This window comes from Myotis myotis, unplaced genomic scaffold, assembly GCF_014108235.1.
Source record: "Myotis myotis isolate mMyoMyo1 unplaced genomic scaffold, mMyoMyo1.p scaffold_m19_p_27, whole genome shotgun sequence".
Classification (NCBI taxonomy): domain Eukaryota; kingdom Metazoa; phylum Chordata; class Mammalia; order Chiroptera; family Vespertilionidae; genus Myotis; species Myotis myotis.
Window position 1 is genome coordinate 1,465,988 of NW_023416332.1, and position 23,617 is coordinate 1,489,604.

A 23,617-nucleotide genomic window follows, 5' to 3' on the forward strand; every position below is an offset into this window, starting at 1 on the left:
GTGCCAATGCTGTGCCGAGGCCCCGTCACTGCCCTGCCTCCACGGCACCCCTTCTCTCCTCCGTCTCTGCCATGTGCCCTTTCCTCTCCACCCAACTCACTCATTTCCGCAAGAAGGAAAGCAGCTCCCGCTGCTGTGAGGACTGGGCGGTTGGGAAGCTTCTGGATTCCTCCAAGGCCAGAGTCCTTGCTGTCTTCCATGGTTTCAGGCATTTTGTTCAGACCGCACCGGTGCACATACTGTTCTGTGTGGCCACAACCCCGGAGGGCGGGGCTTGGTCTTACCCAAGCTGGCATTCCCCCACAGGGCCTAGGCCAGGGCGAGGCATTCAGGAACCGGGAGAAAGGCTTGCCCAGGACAGACTCACCCCCTGAATGTGCCCTGAGCATCCCCCCCCCCCCCCATAGCGCACCTGTCCCACTGTGAGGAGGAGCCCAGAGTAAGGACTCTGTGTCTGCTGAATGGTCAGTTAGAAAATGAATGAAGACTTAGATGGGTAGTAGTGGACGATTCTTGATGTTAAGGAGCTTCTGACCCATCGCATGGGTGAGGGGGTGGGCAGGGAGCAGGATTGGAGAGGCCTACAAATACTCCTGAGGTAGACAATCCCAGCAGCGCCATGCTGAAGAAGTACTGCAGGGCTGCAGAGCAGGAGAGCTCAGGCTCACCCGGGAGAATCAGGGAGGGCTCCCTGGAGGCGGTGGCTTTTGAGATGGGCTTTGAAGGGTGGGAACACATGGCAGAAACTCAGGAGGCGTTTTGAGCTGAAGGTAGGGCACTGGGCAAGATGAGGAGGAGGGGCAGGGTCCTCATACCGGGGAGGACTCGGTGTCAGGCAACGTTTCTAGCATCTGGCTCCACGGGAGCCGTGCGGAGCCACCGAAGGCCTGGGGGCGTGTTGCTGGGAGCAGCATGGTCAGATCACCAGGAAGTCACAGTGAGAGAGGGCGCTGGACTGGAATGGAGCAAGCAGCCGCCTGGCCAGGACAGTTGCCGAGGCAGAGGTGAGAAGGCTGTGGGTGTCCGACTCAGGGAGGCAGCTGACAGGTTTGTGATGAGGCTGTGAGAGGCCTCACCGAGGACGGGCCTGAAGGAGCTGGAAACCGGTTGGGTGTGGGGGGAGAGCAGTGGTTGGCTCAGGGAACTGATCTGGGCTTGGGAGAGTAATGGGCCCTTCACAGGCCTGGTGAGGTCCCAGGGGGGTGGCTGCCTCCCGGGGAATGGAATGAGTTCACCCCACCCGCGTGGAGATGCTGCATTACGAAGGCAGATGCCGGCCTGGGCGGGAGGTCAGGGCCCCAGGGACAGAGCCAGGAGTCGGGCTGAAGCAAAAGCGAGGCCGTGGGAGTGGATGAGCTCATGCAGGAGAGAGTGTGGGGTGAGGAAGGAGGTAGCGGCGAAGGACAGAGCCTTGGGGAGTGCCAACAGCTGGCGAGGGGCGGGAGCAGGAAGAGAGGGGGTACAGGAGGAAAGGGGGGTGGTCCCCTCTCTCCTCCCTCTTTCCCAGTGCCGCCCCGCCTCCACGTCCAGAAGCCCGGTAAACAGGGCTGAAGAGCTGGCCCTGGAGCCCTCCCACCTTCAGGAAAGTCCCCAGTAAAAGGCAGCAACACCCAGGGGTTGAGCGCTTGGGCTTGAGGCCGGCCAGCGCTGGGGGGATGCCCAGCTGCCCCTCTCGCTCACCCCCTCTGGCTGTGTGACCTCGGATCCACAGCCTCCTCGCCTCGCCTCGCCTTCCCCGGGGAACACGGCTGAACTTCTTCTGCGGCGGCTGCCACTATTAGCGAGATAATGCGTGTTGTGCGCTTGGCACTTGGGCCTGGCCAGCCCTCAGAGCTCCATAAAGGGTGGCTGCTGCCATTACGGTTATTACAGGGGCCGGTTGGATGCTGGCGCCGGGTCTGGCTGGGCCAAGAGTCCAACAGCCCCAGAGCCCTGAGCGAGGGGGGCTGGTGACCTAAACTCCCCCTGCCCCCCAAGTGCCAGGGCCCCTCCTGTGGTTCTCTGAGCGCAGAGCCAGGCGCGTGGAACTGGCAGTCACAGCTCTCTCAGTGCCGATAGCCCTCCACCTGCTGAGAAAGGGACCCCCCTGCGGTCTTCTACCCCAGCCAGGGAGCAGGGATGGGGCCTCGGTCCCAGCGTTGGGGCTCCTTTCAGGGTGGGTCCTCCCCATAGCCGGAGGCACCAGTACCTGCTTCTGCGTGGCGGGCGCGGAGGTGGACCAATCCTCTTTCCACACCGAATTCACCAGCTCCCGTGGGCACGGTCTCCCAGACGCCCCCTCTGTGCACCCGCATTCCCGCCCCGGCCCGACCCCACTGGAGACTGTGCTCTGGGTGGGTAGGTCCAAGTTGGCAAGAAGGAGGCTCTGGGGACCCGTCATGGGGCTGTGGGGCCCTGAGCCCAATGCCTTACCCCATCCCTGACCCCCGACCCCCCTGGACTGTGCAGCTGCGCCCCACCCCCCCAGGCCTTCTGCCAGCCCTTGGGGAGTGGCACCGGCCGTGATGGGGCTGGCAGAGTGGGTGAAGGTTGTGAGTTTAGGGGTGCTTCAACCACCGAGGCCTGCACCCGGGTCTGCTCTAAGCCTCTGTGTCCTCTCAGCCTCAGGCGAAGGGTCTCATTTGCTGGGCGCTGGATCGTGAATGGATCGTGGGCCACACACCCGTCTGTGCAGCCCCAGTTGGGCAGGAAGAAGAGGGGTGTCCCGCCAGAGTCAGGGGACACTTACTCAGACCCCATCCTGCCCAGACCAGGTGGGGGCGCCCTGGCGGGACTGGGCCTGACTGCAGCAGCCTCCACCAGCGGGCTCAGACCTGGGGTCCCGCCGCTGCAGGCGGAGCCTTCTAGCGCTAGGAGGCCCCACTAACTAGGCCACGGCTGGAGGCGGGCAGTGGCCGCTGGAGCTGGCTGTGTGGGGTCCGGGAAATGTGGCCGCAGGAGCCAGGGCTTTGAACAATGCACAGAAGGTTTCTGCGATATCAAAAGAGCTCCTCGTCGCTAATCCAGCAGGGAGAGGGGCTGCTGATGGAAGGGCTCGGCTTGGTTCCCATCAGCAGAGGATCAAAAAGCATTTGGTCAAAGAACCTTTAAATACCTTGAAAGGCAGGTGATGCCGGTTCAATGGGCTCCGAGGGGGACTGAGCTGGTCTGAGCTGCCAGCAAGCTGGTCCAACCACTGGGGGTGCTGGGGGAAGGGCCCTGGAGGCTGGAGGGAGGAATGTGGGGATAGACCACAAGCCCCCCTCCCTCCCACCCCCTTCCCCTGCCTCAGGGCAGGGGGGAAGCATCAAGGTGTGAAGGGTGAGGAGGGCAGAGAACTGGGCAGGACTAGGACAGGGGATTTTATCTGGAGCCTGTAAGACTCCCCGCCCAATTATGGCCAGAATGCTGTGTCTATATTTGGATATACATTTCTCTAGGGAGGAGAGGTCCACGGGGTTCATTAGATTCCCAAAGGGGTCCAAGGCCAAATCAAGATTAAACACCGAGCCCTCGCTGGTTTGGCTCAGTGGATAGAGCATCGCCTGCGGACTAAAGGGTCCCAGGTTCGATTCCAGTCAAAGCAACATGCCTGGGTTTCGGGCTCGATCCTTAGTGGGGGGTGTGCAGGAGGCAGCCGATCAATGATTCTCTCTCATCATTGATGTTTCTATCTCTCTCTCCCTCTCCCTTCCTGTCTGAAATCAATACAAATATTTTTTAAAAAGAAAAAACATTAAACACCGACATTCTTACGGTGCAGACTGGTCGTCTGAGGGACTGAGCCATTTGTCCCAGGTCACCCAGCTCGTAATTGACAAACCCAGGTGCTTCCACAGTGCACCCAGGGGTGTCTCAACAGAGGCCCGAGGCCAAGGTTCTGACTGAGGCAGGCGCTGGCCAGGAGAAGGGGGACCGGATTTTTATCTTTTGGGGTGCAAAGGGTGTGAGGGGCTGAGCCAAAGCACATAGGGGTGTCAGGGTGGCCATGCAGAGAGCCTCGGAGCCGGAATCTGGCTGGGGAGTTGTTACAGGGAGAAAGCTGGGGTGACTGGGGTTGGGGAAGGCGTTTTGGGAAGAGAATGCTTCTGGCCCTGCAACCCGACCTGAGGACGAGGAATAGGGACCCAGGGCTATGGAAGGTGAGCTTGGGCAGGTGCTCAGAGCCTGGGGTCCCCCCCTCCCCCACAAGGAGTCAGAAAAGACCCTCAGCCTTTGCCTAGCCTTCTCCCCAGTGTATTCTCACAGGCCTATGTGGTGCATTATTTAGCCCTATTTTATTTTTTTTAAAAAAATATATATATTTTTTTATTTCAGAAGGGAAGGGAGAAGGAGAGAGAGAGATAGAAACATCAGTGATGAGAGAGAATCATGGACCAGCTGCCTCCTGCACGCCCCACACTGGGAATCGAGCCTGCAACCCGGGCATGTGCCCTGACCAGAAATTGAACCGTGACCTCCTGGTTCATAGGTCAACGTTCAATCACTGAGCCATGCCAGCCGGGCTTTAGCCCTATTTTAGATGAGACAACAGAGGTCCAGAGACACCAAGGAACCAGTCAAGGCCAAACGGCCAGCTAGTGGCAGAGCAGGACCAGCGTTCAAGTCCAGCATTCCTTCCCGGATGCTGCGGGCCGGACCTGCGGCTTTAGCATCGGCCTCCACAGCAGGGCGGCGGAAGTGTGGCCTGTGCGGATGCTGGGTGGGCCTCGAGGTTCAGCGGCCACTGGATCTGCAGAGGAGGTGTCATTGGCGAGCAAGCATTGATCCGGTCGCCATTGTGACGAGGCGGGCACAGAGATGGTGGCAGCGGCTGCTAGGAGTTTGCGGTCACGTCCTCTCTGGGGAGGCGACGTCGGTGAATTAGATGCTTTTACCTTCTCCAGACTCTTGCCCTCTGCAGGGGAGGAAAGGGAAGACTGGGGGTGGGAAAGGTGGCAGAGCAGGTCCTCGCTCCCGGCCTGGCACATCCGCGGCCTCGGCTGGTCTCTGAGCCCGTCCCTCCCGGGTCAGGCAAATGCCCGGCCTGCGGCTCTTGCCACACGGATGGTGGCAAGGAGAGAGGTGTGCTTGCTCTGTCCCGTGAGCTGCACAAACAGCAGCACTTGTGTGAATAATTCAGCCGCGGCCGCGGGGGTGGGCCAGGGAGCCGTGGGACGGAGCCGGGCGGACAGCAGCATGGAGACCATGACAGGGAGAGGCCAGACGGGAGCCAGGAGCCCTGCCTCCCAGCCGTGGCCTAGCAACAGAGCAGGTGGCCTCAAGGGCCCTGGGAGGAGCGTGCGGGCCTGGCAGCTGCTCCTGGGGGACAGAGCGTCTCTCCTGAAGCCGACCCAGGACACCCGGGCCCTGATGGCAGCGCCAGATTGGAAACAGGCCTGAGGGGCCACAGGGCGCAGTGGCTGCCAGCACGGCCCAACCGGTCAGGGGACCTAGGGCATGAGGCCAGAGCATCACAGAGTGAGAGGGGGACAGGAGAGGGGAGGCCGAGCACCAAAGGCCCTGGCCCTCGCCTGCCAGGGACTGGGCCTGCGGGCAGGGCAGGGGTGAGTCACACCCTCTGGTCTCCCTTCTCGGGGGACCTGCTCACTCCGGCTCCAGCTTCGTCTCCTGCCTGTGCCCAGTCCTCCACGAGTGCTCAGAGGGCAGGCGCCCACGGCACCCGTTGGTGCTCCAGCAGGAGAGAGTCGCCTTCCAATGCAGCAGGACGGTTCAGAGGTTAGACATCTGGAAGAACTTCCTGGGCAGGCAAAACAGGGAAGCGGGGAGCATGTGGCGTCTCGCTTAAGGTGAAACAGCAACGATGGCATTCAACATCCGGCAATACGTTCTGTGCTCTGTGTCGCATTCCAGGTGCTTTAACTGTCACCTCGCTTCATCTTGGTCACAGTGGAAGGAAATGGTGCTGATATTATCCCCATTGTATGGATGAGAAAACAGAGGCCCAGAGGGGTCAAGTCACCCTCCCGGGGTCACACAGCTGTGAATGCCGGAACTGCACAAACCTGCATTCTTTCCTCTTTCCAATGACTGCCACCTCCAGACCAGCGGTTCTCAACCTGTGGGTCGCGGCCCCTTTGGGGGTCGAACGACCCTTTCACAGGGGTCGCTTAAGACCATCGGAAAACACATATATAATTACATATTGTTTACAGTAGCAAAATTACAGTATGAAGTAGCAACGAAAATAATTTTATAGTTGGGGGGTCACCACATCATGAGGAACTGTATGAAAGGGTCGTGGCATTAGGAAGGTTGAGAGCCGCTGCTCTAGACAAAGTGACCGAGGCCCCGAGAGAGGGTGTCTTCAAACTTTTCGGGTGTCCGTGAGACAGGCAGGCCGTGCCCCAGGGCCTCCGTTTCCACAGCACAGCCTCATGGGGTGTGTCTGGTATGTCTGATGGACACTCCAGCTCTGACGTTCCGGAACCACGGTTGTCTGGTGGCTGCTGGGGGTGAACGAGGTGGGGGGTTTACGTTTGTAAGGAACAGGCTGTAAGCTCTCCTATGGGAGCAGCCACGGGTCTCCTCCTGAGTCTCACCACCTCAACCGCGCTGTTGGCAAAGGCTGGGGGTCAGGACCGAGGGTTCTACTCCTGGCGCTCTTGCCCCTCCCTGGGCAGTCAGCTGGGGGGGGGGGGCTTTAGCTCTCTGGCTCAGTTCCTTCCCCTCTGCCACCTGCGGGGTGCCCTGGGTCACCTCTCAGAAGCCCACTCCCTCGCCACCTCTGAGAAACTCCGTGATGCTTACAGAGATCTGTTGAGCGGCAGCGGTGAATTCAGCTCCCCCCTCTCTGGACTCTCGGTTTGATGGGTGGGCAGGTTCCTGAACAGGGGACCTTTCTGTGTGGTGCCCATTGGTGGGGAGATGGTGGGGGGGAAGGGACGGGCGGCAGGGGAGTAAGTGGCACTATTTGCTCTTTGCCAGGACAATGAGCGGCAGCTGGGGGAGAGCCCGGCAACCAGCCTGAGCCCCGAGGCCCAGGCTGTTGGCTTGGCTTTCTGAGGTTTGCCAGAAAGGGGTTCGTGGACCGCTCCTGGATTCCTGGCTGCCTGTGGGTTTAGGAAATGAAATGGCCCTGAACCAGGGGGCGGGGGCTGAGATTTATGGCCACTGAGGAATTGTGGGCTAGAACCTACAAATGCCGGTCTTCCTTCCATGTTTAATTAGAACATTCCATCCAAGGAAACCTGTCTCTGCGGGAGCAATCTTCACAGAGGGGTGCTTGGGGGATTTCCTCGTCTGTTCCTCAGCCGGAAGAGCTGTGGGTGGAGGGGCGTGTGCGTGTGCGTGTGCGTGTGCGTGTGCGTGTGTGTGTGTGTGTGTGTGTGTGTTGGGGGAGACTTGAGACAAAGGTTTGTCCCTGCCTGCTGGGCCCTGGGAAGATGGAGGTGAGCTGGGTGTGGGCCGTGCAGTATAAAATCGGTTAAGTGGATTCTCAGGGTGGGAGTAGGACACCTTGGCTCCGGGAAGCCTGGCTGTCTGTGAACTGCATTCTCAGTGGAGGGGGAGCAGGCTGCTGCGGGGCCCAGGATTGCGCCTTCCTGCCGATCCCCTTCAATTGGGGGGGGGGGGGGGGCGCTGCTGTGCTGTGTGACACTTGCGTGTGTTTCTCCCGTGTGGAGGTGTGTTGTGTGGGGGGTGGTGTGGTGGTGAACAGGCGTGTGGGTGTGTGCAGGAGGTCTCCATACCTGAAAGCACCAATGGTTTGGCTCCAGGCCCTTCAAACGCTTGGGAGAAGGGCCCCCCTCTTCTCTGCCACAGAATCCAACACCAATTCTGCGGAGAAAGAGGAACTAGGGTTCCCCTGATTTGGACTGAGCTGAGCTGACAGAGGGGCAGAGCGGGCCAAGAGAGCCCCAGGGTTGGAAGGTCAAAAAGGGATTACTTTCCTACCCACGAAAGCAAGGTCAAGAAAAGGGGGTGGGGGAGTGGGGCGCCGTGCAGGAGAGGGAGGAGCACAGGCTGCAGGGTCTATTTCTAATTTTGCGGGACTGGGGTAAGCGGGGATGGTCATTGAGCTCAGTCCCCCACCAAGGGTGGCGATTCTAGACTTTTCCCTTCCATCTGTGTGCAAGCTTGGGGGACTAAGAGGAGCGGATCCAGGCTCAGCCCGGCAAAAAAAGAACTCCACTCCTGGTTTTCGCACACACCAGCCTGTCTTCCCGGGACCTGCTCCGTGTGGAGTCCCGAGCTGACGCCCTGGAGCCGCCACCAAGTGGAAAACCTGGACGGGATTTCAACGCTTCTTGGAGCGGAATCAAAGGGCACCTCGGAGCAGGCGGCCGGCACCGCGGCCCTGCGTTGCTTCGAAGCCGCTGCCCCCGGGACCGGGTCGCGCAGCGCGGCGGGACCCCAGGCTCCAGGCGCGCAGCCGGAGGGCGCGGCGTCCTCGCCGCGGGGCCGTGGGCGGGCGGGGCGCGGGGCGCGGCGGTGCCCTCGGGGCGGCGGCGCGGGCTGCAGTGCGGCGGGCGGCCGGCAGCGGGCAGCAGCGGGCACGGGCACGGGCGGCAGCGGGCGGGCGGCGCCGGCGGTGCCCCGGGCGCGCACTCACACACACACACACACACACACACCCGCACGCACACGCCTCGTACACACTCACACACGCTCCGGCACGCACACGCAGCGCGGGCCGGAGGGAGGAGGCTCGGCGGCGGCGGCGGCGGCGTGCTCGGCGGCGGCGGGAGGCTGGCGGGCGGCCCCCGCTCCCCGGCTCCGCGGCCCCGTGCAGCCCGCGCGGCCCCCGCCCTCGGACCCGCCCCCGGGGGTCGCCGGGCCCCATGCCCTGCAGCGGCGGCGGAGCAGCGCGCGGCCACGGGCGGCTGTGAGAAGCCCGGGGGCAGCCGGCGACGAGGGGACCATGTACCGGGACCCGGAGGCGGCCAGCCCAGGTAAGCGCGGCCCCGCGGGCGGGGTGCCCCGCACCGGCGGGCAGGACGGCGGCAGCGCGGGGCGCCGTCTCGGAGCCCAGCCCGGGCCGCCGGAGCCGCGCTGACTCCCCCAGGGTCATCCCAGCCGCGGGCCCGGGCGTGAGCGACCGTGGCTCGGACCCCGGACCCCCACCCCCTGGGGTCCGAGCCCTGCCCGGCGGGCTGCCCGGCGCCGGCTTCGCAGTGTCCCCACAAGGACCTCCCCCCGCGCCCCGCAGCCCAAGGACAGCGTGCGTGGCGGAGCGAGGCGCCGGCACCGGGAGCGGGCAGTGCCGCTGGCATCCCCGGGTCCCCAGCACCAGCGCCCCGAAGGGGAGGTGCCCGCGCCAGGGGACCCCAGGACCAGGATCCCGGGAAGCTTTTGACCAAGGCTGCGGGCGCTGGGGAGCGGTGCCATCGGCGGTGCCAACTGTGAATTGAGAGGGTGCCAGGGGGCGAGCGGGAATCTGGTGCAGCCGCAGGGGAGGGGGCTGGGGAGCCGCAGGAGCGAGGGGCGGGAGGCTGGAGCACCTGGAGAGAACGCGAGCAGAGATGGATGAGTGGGGGTGCCAGGGGGTGCTCTCCTGGGGCGGGGGACGCCGAGAACCCCAAACTCACTCCGGTCCTGTGGGGGAGGGCGGGGGAGGGGCCGCTCCTTTGCGATTCTCCGGAGCTGGAGCCTGGGGAGTGGCCTGGAGCCCACGTCTGCTCGGCATCCTGGCATCCTGGCATCCTGGCATCCTGGCAGCTAAGCCAGGAACCCTCCTTCCTTCCTTAGGCAATTGCCCTGCCGTTTCCTCCTTGGCTCCCGATGCCTCCTCGGGCAGTGCCCACCTGTAGGCAGGTCCCCTCCAGCTCCTGCCCAGGCTGGTCTCAGCTCCCTCCTGGGGTGCCCCACCCCAGGCCCGGCACTCCCAGCCTGAGGACTCGCTCTCAGAAAAGTCTCTGGGGTTACTGATGCCGGTGTCCCCGGGGGTGGGGGCCCTGGGGGCGGGAGCAGGTCTCAGACCCCTTCTGTGGAGGCTCAGGGCACCAGTGGGCCCCTGCTCTGCCTGCTCTTGCCCCGGCCCCACTTTGCAGGTTCCCTCGGGGCAGCCTCCTCCGTCTGCCCTTGCCTCCTGATGAGCCGGCTCTCGGCCCCATCGGCCCCATCGGGTCATTGCAGCTGCCTCCACGGGGAGACCTGGTGCCAGGCATCGCCTTCCCTCAGCGCTCAGGCTCCCTCCCCGGAACCTCATGCCCATCGGCGAATGCCCTCTAGGGGGTGGCTGAAGGCACCTTGCCTTTGAAGATGCCTCCCTTCATCTGGACCCAGGTTACCTGCCCTGGCACCTTCCTCCAGGAGGCTGCCAGCTGCCAGCACCTGGACCAAGGGCAGTGCATTCTGCTGCTGGGCTCACCCGCTCGGAAGCAACCAGCTCAGTGCAGAGACCAGCTCTGGGTGTGAGGATGGAAGGGGAGCGGCAGGAAGGACACCCCCGCCCCTGCCCAGCCCGGCTGGCAGCCCCTCTTCTGTTAGGTTAGTGGCCCGGGGCTGTTCCCTCGTCCTCTCTCCAACCCTCCTCTTCTGTCCCAGGCCTGGCACCATGACAACACCGCTCCCCATGCACCCCTGCCCTCTCCACGGATGCCAGCTTTCTGTGTTTGGCATCTTCTGGGTGAAGGGCCTGGAGCCCAGTGCTGGAGCCCCTAGACCACTCCCTCTCCCCCCAGGCAGTGGGCCTCCCTGTCTTGCCCACTCCCACTGCCACTGCGGGCCCACCGGTGCCATGGCAGGGGCAGCTCCGGAAGTGGCCGGGCCTGAGGTCTACTTCTCTCTGGTGTGGGCACTGGGCTGGGTGGGGTCAGTCTTAGGCTAGAGATGGCAGCCTCTGCTTTTGCTCCTGGTCCCCTGGGGGACTCTGAGGGACAGAGACCTCACTCTGACCTCTGTCCCAGCATCCCTGCCGACCGCCCATAACCTCACAGTTCCAGGCTAGACTCCCCCTCCCCCCTCCAGCTCACCCCAGGCCGCCCCAGACTCTGCTCCCCCAGCCGGGCCTATGTGTCCCCTATTTCCGGCCCCCCCACCTTTCCTTTGGATGGCACCAGGTGGGAGTGAGATATGCAAATTAATTCCTGTGGGATTCAGGCCAACCTCTCTGGGCCCCCAGGGCCCAGTACCTTTTATATCCTGAGCCCTTCTTCCCTCTCCCAGGAACACCTGTGGCCCAGTCCTTGAAAATGCATTAATCTCCTGTCCTGTCCTGCTCCCCTATGTCCCAAGCTGTCTCCAGAGGGTCCCTGTGGTACCGCCTTCCTCAGCCCACTCACTCAGCATGTCCCCGTAGGGCTCAGCCTACCACGAAGACCCTTACTTAGGGGACAGGGCAGGCGCAGCTCCCTTCCCACTCGGGGCCCTGGTCCCCCGGCAGTTCTCGCCCAGATCTCTCAAGGCTGGAGCAAGGGACTGTGGGGGAAAGCTGGAGCCCAGTGAAGAATGAAGGCTCCCATCAGCGTCTGTCCAAACTCTGCCCGACCTTGCCCGCTCTGCCTGCAGACTCACCTCTGCCGCCCCCTAGCCATGCAGCCCTCTCCCCGCTCCCTGTTCTCAGCTTTCTCCTGTGCGTCCCAGGCCGCCTGGCCTCCCTGTGTCCCTCCGATGCCTGTCCCCAGGCCGGGCAGGGCCTCCGCACGCCTGCAGGGGTCAGCGTTGCAGTGGGCAGGCAGGACGGCAGCAGGGAGGGAGGGAGGGAGAGGTGACCTTGCAGTGAGTGAGTGATCAGGGCCAGCGAGGGGAAGTCTGAGCGCCTGCAGCTGAGACCCGGTCCTGAGGGTGGCCTGCCCTGCCCGCCCGCTGCCAGCTTATCCCCGGGGGTAGCAGTGCCTGAGGTTCCATCTGCTCCACCTGTTAATGCTCTGCTCCCTACAGCAAGTCTGCCGGGCAGGCCCTTCCTGAGAAGTATGGGGGTCACACGGCATGGGCAGGGGGGGCCTTGGCACGGTGGGTCTCCTCTCTAGAAGCAGAAGGGTCCACGGGATTGCCCAGGCCCCTAGGCACGAGTTAGGGCAGTGGCTGCTGGGTGCTGTGTGGGGCAGGAATTGGGGGTATGGCTGGAAGAACAGATCAGGGTGTGCTGTGAGGGCCGTCAGGGTGAGGGGCCAGGGCTGGGATGTTGGATGGCCCAAGGAGGCCTGGCTCTGTCTAACCATTTCACTGGCAGACCCTCCCCCTACCTTCATCTACCCATCCATCCCCCCCAGCCCTCCCCTGCCCCACCGGCACAGGCCCAGACCTCCCTGGCCTGTATCTGGGCTTGGGTCAGAGTCTAGGACTGAAGTTCAAATGGCCTGCCAACAGGCCATGACCTAGAGGGGCCCCTGAGGCTGAGCAGGTCCGGAGCGCAGGGCAGGGCGGGAGGGGTGGCTTCTGTGGGACTCGGGTTAGGGTGGCCCGCGCGCCCGAGCGATCGCGTTTCCTGTGGAGACAGGACCCCTTGGTTCATGCTGTTCACAGCGTTGTGGGGACAGCTTGGCCGAGGGGCGGGGCGCTCAAGGCCTGTGGGGTGGTGGGAGGAAGACAGCCTCCACGCCCCCCGAGTTGGGGGAGAGGGCTAGAACAGGCTGGATTGGGGTGGGAGCTCACAGGCCAGCAGGTGACAGGTGAGGCAGCTGGAAGCATGGGGACAGGGAGGTGTCAGGTGAGCAAAGACAGGCCCTGAGCAGCTGGGACCTGGCTGACCCCAAACTCAGGCCCAAAGGTCCTGGGAGGCCAGCGTGCCCGTGAGGGCTGCCCCTCACCCTCCCGCCTGTGGCTGCAGGAGGTCTTTAGGGAAAGGCAGGGGAGTGGGTGGTTACCGCCTTTCTCCCCACGTCCTGCCCACCCCCGTTCTCTCAGGGGCTTTGAATCCTCATTGAATCTGATGGACCGTTTTCAATAACTGCTCCCCCCGGGGATGAGGCGGGAACAGCAGGGAGAAGGGTGGTGAGGGAGCCTGGTGGAGGTGGGCGGCCGGGGCTGGAGCAGGGCTGCACAGCCTTCTCAGGGCACCGAGGCCGCCCGGGGGGCACAGGGCGCGCTGCTGGGAGCCAGCCCCCTGCTCCATGGGCAGCGCCCCGCAGGTGGCACATGCAACTGGTGAGGTCAGCTCTCTGTTGGGGCAGTCGCTGGTCTGGCCAGGTGCCAGAGCCAGCCTGTGCCAGGCCCAGCCCGGGTGCCCGCCTGCCTTGCCAGGGAACCCCAGTCAATGGTGCCAGGCGGACTGTGCCAGTTCCATGGACATGGAAGTCGCTGACTTTCCAGGCAGCAGGGGCAGCCTGGCTGGGCCCTGTCCAACTTGTGTCTGGAGGGCAGGGCTTAGGTCTCACCCAACAGGATCCCCAGGGGTCAGAACAGAGCTGGCAGGCAGTGCGGGACCTGTGGAAGGGGCTGGATGGCGCCCAGCACTGGCTCCTGGAATTCTGGACCCAGTTGGTTGGAATGTGGGCTGGCATGTCGGGCCTTCTCCGGGGGGCTCTGCAGCTTCCACCTGGCAGGGCACGTGGGAAGGTGTCACCGGTGGGGCTGGGCTGGGAGCCCACTTGCATGGTGACTGTGTGGGGCCGCCAAGCAGTGGGAGGGAGGGCGGGGCCCGAAGGGAGAAGCAGCCTGCTCCGTGGGCACCTGCGTGCGGGCGGCAGCTGGACGGGCCACCGTAATAGCTGCGCTCATCTCCGTGCCTTGCCCGCTGTCAACAGCAGCTAATGAGTGTATTTGTCGCGAAGCTCGGGGAGGTGCACAGGGAGCTGTGACGGAAGGCATTGGGGGAGGGTGGCTCCCTGGCCCTGGGTCCCTGTCCCCAGCCAGGCGGGGCCTGTGCCGTCCAGGGGCCCTGCCTGTCCCCTGCCACGCCCTCCCACCTGCCGGCTTGGCTGCCTCTGAGGCCTCCATCTGCTGGGAGCAGGGCCTCGCCTGGCTGTGTGGCCTGCAGGCGTGTGGGTGTTGGAGCTTTGGTGTGACGGATACAGGTATTTTCATGACAGCGTGTGGGTCAGTCAGCATGTGTGTGTGTGTGTGTGTGTGTGTAAGACTGCACCCCCATCTTGGTGGCCCTGCTCCTTCAGTGCCCTTCGTGGAGTGCAGGAAGCTGGGGGCTCTCAGACTGGCTGGGGAGAAAAGGGGGTGACCCACTCTGCCCCGCAGAGGAGACGGGAGCGAGAGGTCTGAGCCGCAGCCCCAGCAGCTCCCATATATGCCACTTGCATCAGAAGAAGGGGAGAACTTGGGGCCCACAGAGCCCAGCCAGCCCTCTGGTTCTGGAGCCCCAGGATGAAAGAGGGGGGTGTCAAGGCGCCGGTCCTAGCAGGTGGGGGTCCCCCAACGCTGGAGGGTGCCGTGCGCGCCCTGCCCCCAGACAGTGTAGGGTGGCATGGGGTGTGGGAGGCCACGAGGGGTGCCTGCGTGAGGCCCTGCACGAGGGGAGCGGAAGAGAGCTGTGTGGCTAATATGTCCAATTAAATTACTTCAAACCCTGCCGCGGCAGCTGCTCCCGGCGGGGCCCTGGGTACAAATTGGATCCGGCTCATTACCACGGGGTAGAGTCAGCGGGACCAGAGAGTGGCCAGCTCCGCAGCATGCAGCACGCAGCACGCCCTCCCACTCCGCCCGTCCGGCCCGCTGTGGCTCCCCTCAGGCTCCCTGGGTCCACCGGGTCCTGATATTGGGGCTCCCTGCACACCTCTTTACTATCCTGGCCCCCAGAGCAGCTCAAGGGCTGCCCTGAGCCCTCACTTCCTTTCTCCAGGAAGGGGGACTTCAGGCTCGATAAGGGGTGCAGCTTAAGGAAACGCCCTCAGGACACTCAGCACCCCCGGTGCCCTCCCCTGGTAACAGTGCAGTAAAAGCAGCGCGTTTGCTCACTGAGCACTCGGCATGTGCTGGGCACTTGCGTACGTGCCAGGGCTGACGTGCTTAAGCTAGGTGTCTGCGGCCAGCAGCTGTCTGTCCGAATCCTGGCAGAGACACTGCTGCTGTGACCCTGAAGCAAGTGACTCTGCCACGCTGGCCTCAGTTTGCTCCTCTGCTAAATGGGTGTGATGATGCTTCTTACCTCCCAGGGGTTGGAGGATGGGAAACGTCTTCAGCAGAGAGCCCGGCACGTCGTAGACGCTCAGCCAACGGCAGCTGTTACCAGCATTATCCCGGATCAAGTGATTGATGTGTGGGCTGAGGGTTCCGGAAGCTCTGAGGAGGATGAGGCTGGCTTCGGCCCTGGTGGAGGAGGAGGAGGGGAGGGCTTCACCCAAGTAGTGTTAGTCAGTTGTCATCAGAACAGCTGGAGGCGGAACTTGCCCTTAAAAGCCTGTTTGAGGCCTGGCCGGTGGTGTTCAGTGGTTGGAGTGTCAGGCCGCATACCACGGGGTCTCAGCTTCGGTTCCAGGTCCTGGGCATGTGCCTGGGTTATGGGTTCAATGCCCAGCCCTGGTTGGGGCTCGTGCAGGAGGCAACCGATTGATGTGTCTCTCTCGCATCGATGTTTCTCTCCCTCCTCCCCCACTCCCTGCCTACCTTCCACTCTCTTGGAAGATCGTGGAAGAAATACCCTGAGGTGAGGATTAACAACAACAACAACAAAATCAGTTTGAGCCCTTGCCCGTATGGCTCAATTGGTTGGTTGCTGGTTCAATTCCCAGTCGGGCACATGCCCAGGTTGCAGGCTCGATCCCTGGGTGGCGTGTGCAGAAGGCAGCTGATTGATGTTTTGCTCTCATATTGATGTTTCTCTCTCTTTCTTCCTCTCTCTTCCTCTCTCTCTAAAATCAATTTAAAAATCTTAAAAAAAAAAAAAAAGTCAGTGTGAGATTCCAAACCCAAGTGTGACCAGACCCAAGTGTGAGCTTTGGGCCCAGGGCCTTGGGTCTTGAAGGAAGAGGAAGAGCTTGCCCTGTGAGCAAGCAGGGCTGAGGCATTGGGTGTGGAGGGGACCGCACGTGCAGAGGCCAGAGGTGGGACAGGTCTCGGCCAGCGGAGGCAGCAGCAAGCGAGTGAGTGAGTGAGCGTGGCTGGAAGGGAGGTCCGTGGGGTCGGGTGTAGGAGTGCAGGCTTGGGAAAGGTGGGTGGGTCAGGTTCTGAGGGGCCTGGCATTCTGAAACAGAAAAATTGGATTTTTGAAGGAGAGCCATGGAGAACCACGGGCGGCCTTAATGCCCGTCAGTGCAGAGGGCCTCTCCCCTGCGCAGGGCTGAGCCGGGCACCCACACCAGGTCTGCAGCAGCCACTGGCCTGGGCCCCTGCTCTTCCAAAGCTTGTGGTGGGTCAGGGGCAGTCAGGGGCCGGCCTGGGACCGATGGGCCTGGATGGACCCCCGGGGACCTCCTTCGGGAGCTGGGGGCCGGAGAAAGCCTTTCCGAGAGGGATGCAGAGCCGAATGGGCAGGCCCGGGGCCCGGGTCACGCTCCCGAGGTTGGATCTGCACCCCACCCCTCAGCCTGGGCGTCAGGACCGGGCCCTGGAGGAGCCACATAACTCCTACTCCAGCTGCCAGACCCCATGAGAGCCAACCTGTTTCCATGGCAACGAGGCGGCCACCCTCCTCTCTGTGCCCAGGTGCCCATTCCCCTCAGGGCCTGGGTCTGTCTTCTCACTCCCTTAGGGTCGCCCCTGGTAAACACTCACTCACACCAAGGCGCTGGCCGCACTCTCCGTGCTGGGATTGGGGTCCCTGTGCAGGAGTGTGTGTGTCCCGCAGCAGGGAGCAGGGAGGCGGGGATGGCCTCCAGGACGACCCTCCTTAGCTGGGGCTTTGCTCCCCTTGAGGGGAGAGGGTCAGGGAGCACCAGGGGGCCTGATGCCAGGGTGAACTAGAGGCCCCTTCCCAAGAAGGAGGAGTGGTTCGGGGGGTGCACAGGTCATGGGAAGTGGCAGGGAGAACCTCCTGGCAGTGCCTGCGGGGTCCCCAGACCACAGTGCTCCTCCCTGCAGCTCATCCTCACCGCCGTCCTGTGAGGGGGTGTCGCTGGCACTGTGTACAGAGGGGGACACTGAGGCAGAGAGGCGGGGTGTCTTACCAGGCCACTGAATAGCACACAGTGAGATTGTTTCCAGTAACCACTGGCCTGCGCGGCCTGGCGCCTCCCTTATCCCACTAGGACCCAAGCCAGCCCGTCTCTCGGCTCATCGCGGGGAGGGAGTGCTGGAAGGGGTAGTGGCTGCAAGCTGGACGCCGAGGGTGTTCCCAGCGCCTGCTTCAGTGCTCAGGGTGTCCCCTGAAGCCTGTGTCCCCAGGCCTCGGAGCGGGGGGCGCCTCCTTCCCACCCTGTCTCCACTCCCGCTCTCAGGCCCCGTGGAAGGATGCTCTGGCTCAGGGGAGGCACCCCTCACCCCTGCTTGGCACCTGCCAGCCCCGGAGGAGCCTGATGAATTGGCTGTGTGCCCCCCCAACCCCATTCCTCCTCTCCAGCCCCCGCCTCGCTGGGGAGGTGCGAAGGGAGCGATTTCACAGCCTGTCAGCTGAGGCCTAAAAATACCCAGAACTCCAAGATGCTTGGGCAGGGGGAGGAGAGAGCAGGGACCAGGGATGGGGTGGTGGGGGTGCAATGATAAGTTGGCCAGAGGAGCCCTGATGGCACCACAGCCTTCTTGGGAGGGATGGGCCGAGGTCCCCAGGTCCCCCGTCTGGCCCCAGAGCTGGCAGCGATAAAAGGGGGACCATCTCTAGGGTCCTGAGAACTCAGCTCTGGCATTCAGCCCTAAGGGAGGTTCAGTCTCAGACAGGTACCATGGCCTCCAGGGGCCCCCGAGCCTCCGGTCAGTGCCTCTCCCTCTCCACCCCTGGCCTGGCTGGCATCTTCGGGCCGTGGGAGCTGGGCGTGTGCCTGCTTCCTTCCTGGAGAAGGTGCCACTGCTGTGAGGGGCGAGGTGTGAGGAAGGCAGCGTGGATGGGGGAGCCGGCAGGTGCGCGATGTGACGTGTGAGTCACCAGGCGCTAGAGGGGGGCAGAAGAGAAGGGGTGTGGTAACCCACGTCACTGCCAGGTGGCTGTGTGCTGAGGCGTGGCCCGGCCCCCACGAGTCAGCCCGGGCCCAGAATGGGGGCCGTGCGTGCGGACCTGCCGGGCTGCCCTGTGCTTGGCGCCGGGGTGCCTGTGGGAATGTCTGAGCGAGCATGGCTATTCCAGGCAGCGACTGCCTGACAGCACGGGAGCAGGTGTGGAAGCAACAGATGCCACATCATGCAGACACATGACGGAGTGTGTGCTGCTCATGTGGAAGCCTGAAGGCAGGTGTGCCTGTGCAGAGGGGCACCAGGCGGGGCTGAGAGTCACTGGGGAGACAGGGGGAGTGACAGCCAGAGCGGGGGCTCTGGATCCGAAGGAGCGGGGCTCGGGCCTCAGCTCGGCCTCCTATTGGTTAGCCGTGTGACCCTGGGCAGGTCCGTTACCTTCCACTGACGCGTTTCCTGCCTGTGCACCTGCCTCCGAGGGCGGCTGGGAGGCTCGTATGTAAACTGCCTAGAACCGGGCCGGCATCAGCGTTAGCGCCACGTGCGTACTCGCTCCTAGTGTCTGGTCCTCCCCTTTGATGACATAGGTGCCAGCACCAAGTTCAGAGAGGGCAAGAGGCCTGCCCAAAGTCACACAGCAAGTGAGTGGCAGAGCCAGGACTAGACCCCCGACTCCAGCACCGTAAGACAGAGCTTGTTCAAGTCTGGGACCTCAGGATACTGCCCCCCTTCAGGCCACCGGAAGCCCCCACAACACAGGATTGTAACCCAATTGGCGTCCGGGGCCTAGATTCTGCCCAGGGCTGGGCTGGGACTTGGGAATTCAGGGGCCTGAGCATCATTCGATAATGCCAGGATGGAGGCATCCCTGGGGCAGTGGCCAGCCACCTGGCAGAACCGTGGCACTGTTAGCCTGTGGGTTTGGCCACGTATCCAACCCTCCTGAGTCTCGGTTGGCCCCTCTAATGGAATAAGAGTGGTCCATGCTTCATAGGGTTGTTGTGGGGGGTAAATTAGACCCCGCCTGTAGCATGTAAGTGGCTGGAGCACTGTACGTAGTAAATGCTCAGTAATGTCAGCTAACCGCCGTGGAGCCCTCCCGCTGTGCTCCCTCCGTGGCGACTTCCCCGCTTCCCCTCCGGCCCCTGCTGCCCTCGCCCCCTTCCGCCCGCCGCCCCAGGCCTAAACGGATCCGGGACTGACTGGCTGGCAACCAGGACCTGCCTTTGTCTCCCGTTACTGGTTCTGCCCAGGAGGGAACAGGACCCACCTTTGGGACTTAGCCCCTGAGCCCTCTGTATCTGCCTCATCACGTACTTGCTCCACGACCTTGGACAAGCACCTTTTCATCTCTGGGCCTTGATCCTCCCTCTGTGCAGTGGGAAGGCAGGACCACCCAGTCCTGGAGCCGCGTGGCCCAGGAGGGTCCCTGGCTCAGCCCCCGAGAGGGGGTGGCAGGTTGGCAGAAGGAAGTGGGCCGGCTGCCCTGGGTGAGTGGAGCATGCGGGCCCAAGCTGGCTGGTGGCCTGCCATATGCCTGCCGGTACCTGTGGGTGCGTAGGAGGCAGGCAGGCCCAACTGGCTGGGCCCTGACATTGGGGGAGGCTCAAGGACAATGACAGAGAGAGAGCCTTTCCTGGGGCCCTGGGAGCTGCCACTCCAGCCGTCCTCCCCGGCTCTCCTCCCCGGCTCTCCTCCCCGGCTCTCCAGGGCTTTCCTCCAGCAGTTCCTCCTTCCTCCCTGCCCTTCCTCTCTCCTTCCCCTTCCTGGAGTCCCCCCCGCCCCCCCCCCCCACCTCTCCCACTTCCCGCATCTTGACCATTTTCCAGGTGCTTCCTTCCTTCCTCTCCCTCTCCCAAGAGGGGAGAGCCCCCGCTTGGTCTCTCTGCTTCCTGAGGTCTCTCCTTTCTACAACATGACACGTTCCCCATTTCTCTGCATCTTCCTGGCTTCCCGGCTCCTGAGCCTAGGCCTCCCCTTGCCCTGCATGGCATGTCTAAGCTCCTTCCAGCTTCGTGTCCCCTGCCTCTCCCCCTTCAGAGTCCCTCCCTCCCTAGCAGCCCCTTCCCTTCTTCCAGTTCCTTGGCCCTCGCTCCCTATGCCGCCACCAGGCCCCCTCACCCACCCTCCAGAGTTTCCTGGCCTCCTTCAGTTTCGGTGGCTGTTGCTGCTACCCTGTACCTCAAGAACCGCCCCCACCCCTGTGAGTTGAGAAAAGGGGTCAGCCCAGGGCCCAGGGACTGGCAGCCTTGCCTCCTAATTAGCAGGAAGTAATTGCCTGGGAAAAAAAATTCATTTAGAATGAGAAATCGAGACTTCAAGTCAGAGCTGAGCCAACTGACAGCCCTAGGGAGCAGGAGGAGGGAGGTGGCCCAGGTCATGGCCTTAGGAAGCCCCTCAGGACATGAAGGCCCATTGGACCCCCGCCCGCTCCCTGGACCCCAGCCTCGGGGAGGAGGGCGGATAGCACTGGGCTGGGAGTCCCATCGGCTTCACTACTTACGGGACAAGCCACTCATTTCCTTGAGCCTTAGTTTTCTGTCCTATAAACTCAAGCGAGGCCCTCAAGCATCGTGAGGGGGGATTTGGACAGAGGCTATAAAAGCCCTTGGCAGGCCGTAAAGAGCTGCGGGACCGAGGCGTCCCTGTCTTCCCCCGCGTGGCTGTCCATCTCTGGGAGGTGAGGATGGTGAAGAGGTGGCCTTGGGAACCCCTAAGGGGCAGCGTGTCTTCCCAAACAGGTGGACCCAGCTGAGCAGCAAGATTCAAGGCAGACAGGTGTGGTGCCCGGGCCAGGCTCAACACGCACCAGCTGGGCCCCCCTGCGTGGTCCCCTCGCCTGTCTGAACCCTACTTCCATCATCTGTAGGATGCCGGTCATGGTGCTTCCTACCAGGGGGTGTAAGGCCGAATGCGGTCATGTGGGCTGAGCTCTTACCGCGGTGCTCGGCCTGGAGTGAGCGTGCGACACGCGGCAGGGGCTATAGCGTCCACTGTAATTAACGGCTATTGGCCCTGCTCCCTCCTGGCCCCACAGAAGCTGTGATTTCGAGTGTTGTCTTCAGGTGGCTATTGGTTTTGCCTTTTTTTTTTTTTTTTTTTTTTTTTTGAAGGAGAGGAATTTTCACACCCAGTGAGGCTAGTACGAGGCAGTCCTATATAAACACCAAGCAGATTTGCTTCTCAAAGAGCCCCCTCCTGTGGGGTCTGGAGGCAGGACTGGGTTGCAGCTGTGGCCTTCTCTCACCCCTGCTTTTTCCTAGGGAGGGGCTGTGGGCAAGTTTCTTATTTGGGTGGATGTGCGGGCCGGCGCCTCTGTCCTCGGGGAAGGAACATGACAGGCCTTTGTGTTCATCTTGGTAGGACTGGCCCTACAGTGGGAGGAAAGGTCGTATTTAAAGAGGTGTATCCCACGCACCTGGGAGGAGGGAGCAGAAAGTTTCTCCTGGTCCAGTTGTCTTCGCTGTGAACTGGGCAGCATCGCACCCCAAGGCCACCAGACACAGTCAGACAGCCAAGAGCACCGGTGCTGGCCAGCGCCGCAAGCTCCAAGCGGGAAGGGTGAGGGGGCGGTGGGGGCGGGACAGTCTGCCACTCCTTCCCCATTCGCCCAGCACCACCAACGAGGACCTCCTGTGCGCCTGCTCTGAGCGCAGTACCCGCGCCAGCCTCCAGGGGGCGGTGCCGCGGGCTCCCGTGAGGGAATGGGAAGTGGCATTGACAGTGGTGGGGAGGCTCTTTGTGTCTCAAGTTGGGCTGCTGACTGGGGACCTCACTGGGGAGAAGGGAGCTCCTAAGGTCCGTTGGTTGCTCGGCGGGGCTGCAGCTTAAGGCTGGACTGGGAGGAATTGACAGTGGAAGGTGGGGCCGCTGTGCTGCAGCCCCAAAAAGGGTTCCTGCGGGTTAGATCCTACTGGCCAGGGGCAATGCGAACGGTGGCCTGGAGGAGGGCTCAGTCCCAGGACCCTGTCCTGTTTCAGCACCAAGGACAGAGGCAGCGGGCTGGTGGCTGTGTCAGGACCACGGACAGATCTCAGGGCGCGTGCTCAGTGGCCCTGTCCTGATACTGGATTGATATCCCTGAATATGGTAGAATGGCGCCTTGTTAGGATCTAGGGAATCTCAGCTACCCTCTATTCTAACAAGGCGATTTAGGACCAGAGACGTGAGTTCGTTCTAAGGTCACACCGCCATCGTGACACAGTGAGTGGCCGGGCTGCACGCAGATCCCCAGCAGTCTCTTTCCACCACTCCCACAACTGAACGCCCACTCGTTCCGCCCCTCCTTCCTACACATCTCTAGGATCTGCCCCTAAGAGCGCTCACGCGGACACAGATGAAGTGTATCTCCACCCCTGGGTCATCAAAGCCCCAGGTCAAGAGGCTGGACCTCAGGGTGGACGATCCCTAGCCCCCGTGGCTTTCATGGCCGTGAGCCTCAGGCAGGAGGGTGTCGGGGAGCCCGTGACTTGGGGAGGTAAAATCGAGGCATCTGCATGAGGAGCTCTTAAGTGCTCCGAGAGCCTTGAATAAAATACTGCGTACCGTTCCCACCCCAGCTTCTTTGCAGCCGTGTATTATTCATAACAATACGATGCTGATTTAGGCCGAGGCACAACAATGTATTATTCATAGGAGTAGCGAGTGGTCAAGGCCTGTACTTAATCATCACATGCCCCTGGTCCTGCCCCGCGGCACGCTCCTGGCGGAGACGCCCTCCAGCGGAGCCCTTCCTCTCCCGGGCTCCCTGCTCAGAGCTGGCACCTGGCCTGTTCGTCCTGACTTCCGGACTCAGTAGGTCCCTCTCCCCTCTTTTTTTTTTAAAAAAATATTTTTATTTGATTTCAGAGAGGAAGGGAGAGGGAGAGAGAGATAGAAACATCGATGAGAGAGAATCATGGATCGGCTGCCCCCTACTGGAGACTGAGCCCACAACCCAGGCATGTGCCCTTGACCGGAATCGAACTTGGGACCCTTCCGTCCGCAGGCTAATGCTCTATCCACTGAGCCAAACCGGCTAGGGCTCCCTGTACCGCTCTTTTGAGGCTAGAGATTGAAGCCTTCCCTAAGCCTCGAACTGTGGGAGGTGGGAGTGGCTGTGATGTGGGAAGGGGTCACCAGGTAGAAGATACCCCCATCGCCTCCCTTAAATACGACAGTGGAGGTGAGACCCTCTGTAAACTCCGGGCACTTTGCAAACTGTTCTGCACGGAACAGATGTGAGGCATTGTTACCAAGGCCATGCTCTCTGCTGGGAGGGGGAGCAGAGGTAGAGAGGGGCAGGGGAGGCCCTTGCAGCTCGCCAGACCTCGCTCCCTGCTGAGGAGTCAGAGGGCTCGTGGATCCCGACATGTCCCCGTCCAGTTTCTTGCTGGAAAAGCTCCTGGCCCATCCGGATAATCCTTCATTCGCTGTTTACTCATTTAGCATCTCCTCTGAATTCTAAACCGTCTGCATCCAGCCGGCCTCGGCAGCCCCTGCCAGCCTTCTCTCCCTGGCTCGCTCACGCATTATCTGTTTTTATTACAGTCAAGGTTGAAGAGGCTTGCTCCTTCTGAGCCCCTATTTCCAGCTACTTTTAACTTTCCCAAACAATTCCCCGAGGGCCTCCTCGGTTTCCAGCCTCCTTCCCACCCTGGAGGGGCCGGAGGGGTTGTGGGTGGCGCCCGGCTTCTGAAGGACACTCAGAGAGCCTGTGGGGAGGGCATGGGAGTGGGGCCAAGGCCCAGCTTTCGGGGGAAATGGGTGCCTGGCTCGTTCCCTTCTT

The 23,617-nt window shown here is 62.4% G+C and overlaps 1 protein-coding gene across 5 annotated transcripts in view; it reads left to right on the forward strand.

The window, feature by feature from the left end:
* Positions 1 to 8,526: 8,526 nt before the first annotated feature.
* Positions 8,527 to 23,617, forward strand: part of SYT7 (synaptotagmin 7) — a 56,861-nt gene continuing 41,770 nt past the window's right edge. For 2 of the 5 annotated variants that reach the window (XM_036295780.1, XM_036295781.1), the window contains exon 1: positions 8,527 to 8,873. In XM_036295780.1, the coding sequence (XP_036151673.1) occupies positions 8,843 to 8,873 (31 nt within the window). In that variant the 5' untranslated portion in view covers positions 8,527 to 8,842. The remainder of the gene's footprint in view (positions 8,874 to 23,617) is intronic. The other 3 variants (XM_036295782.1, XM_036295783.1, XM_036295785.1) reach the window with 3 other exon arrangements.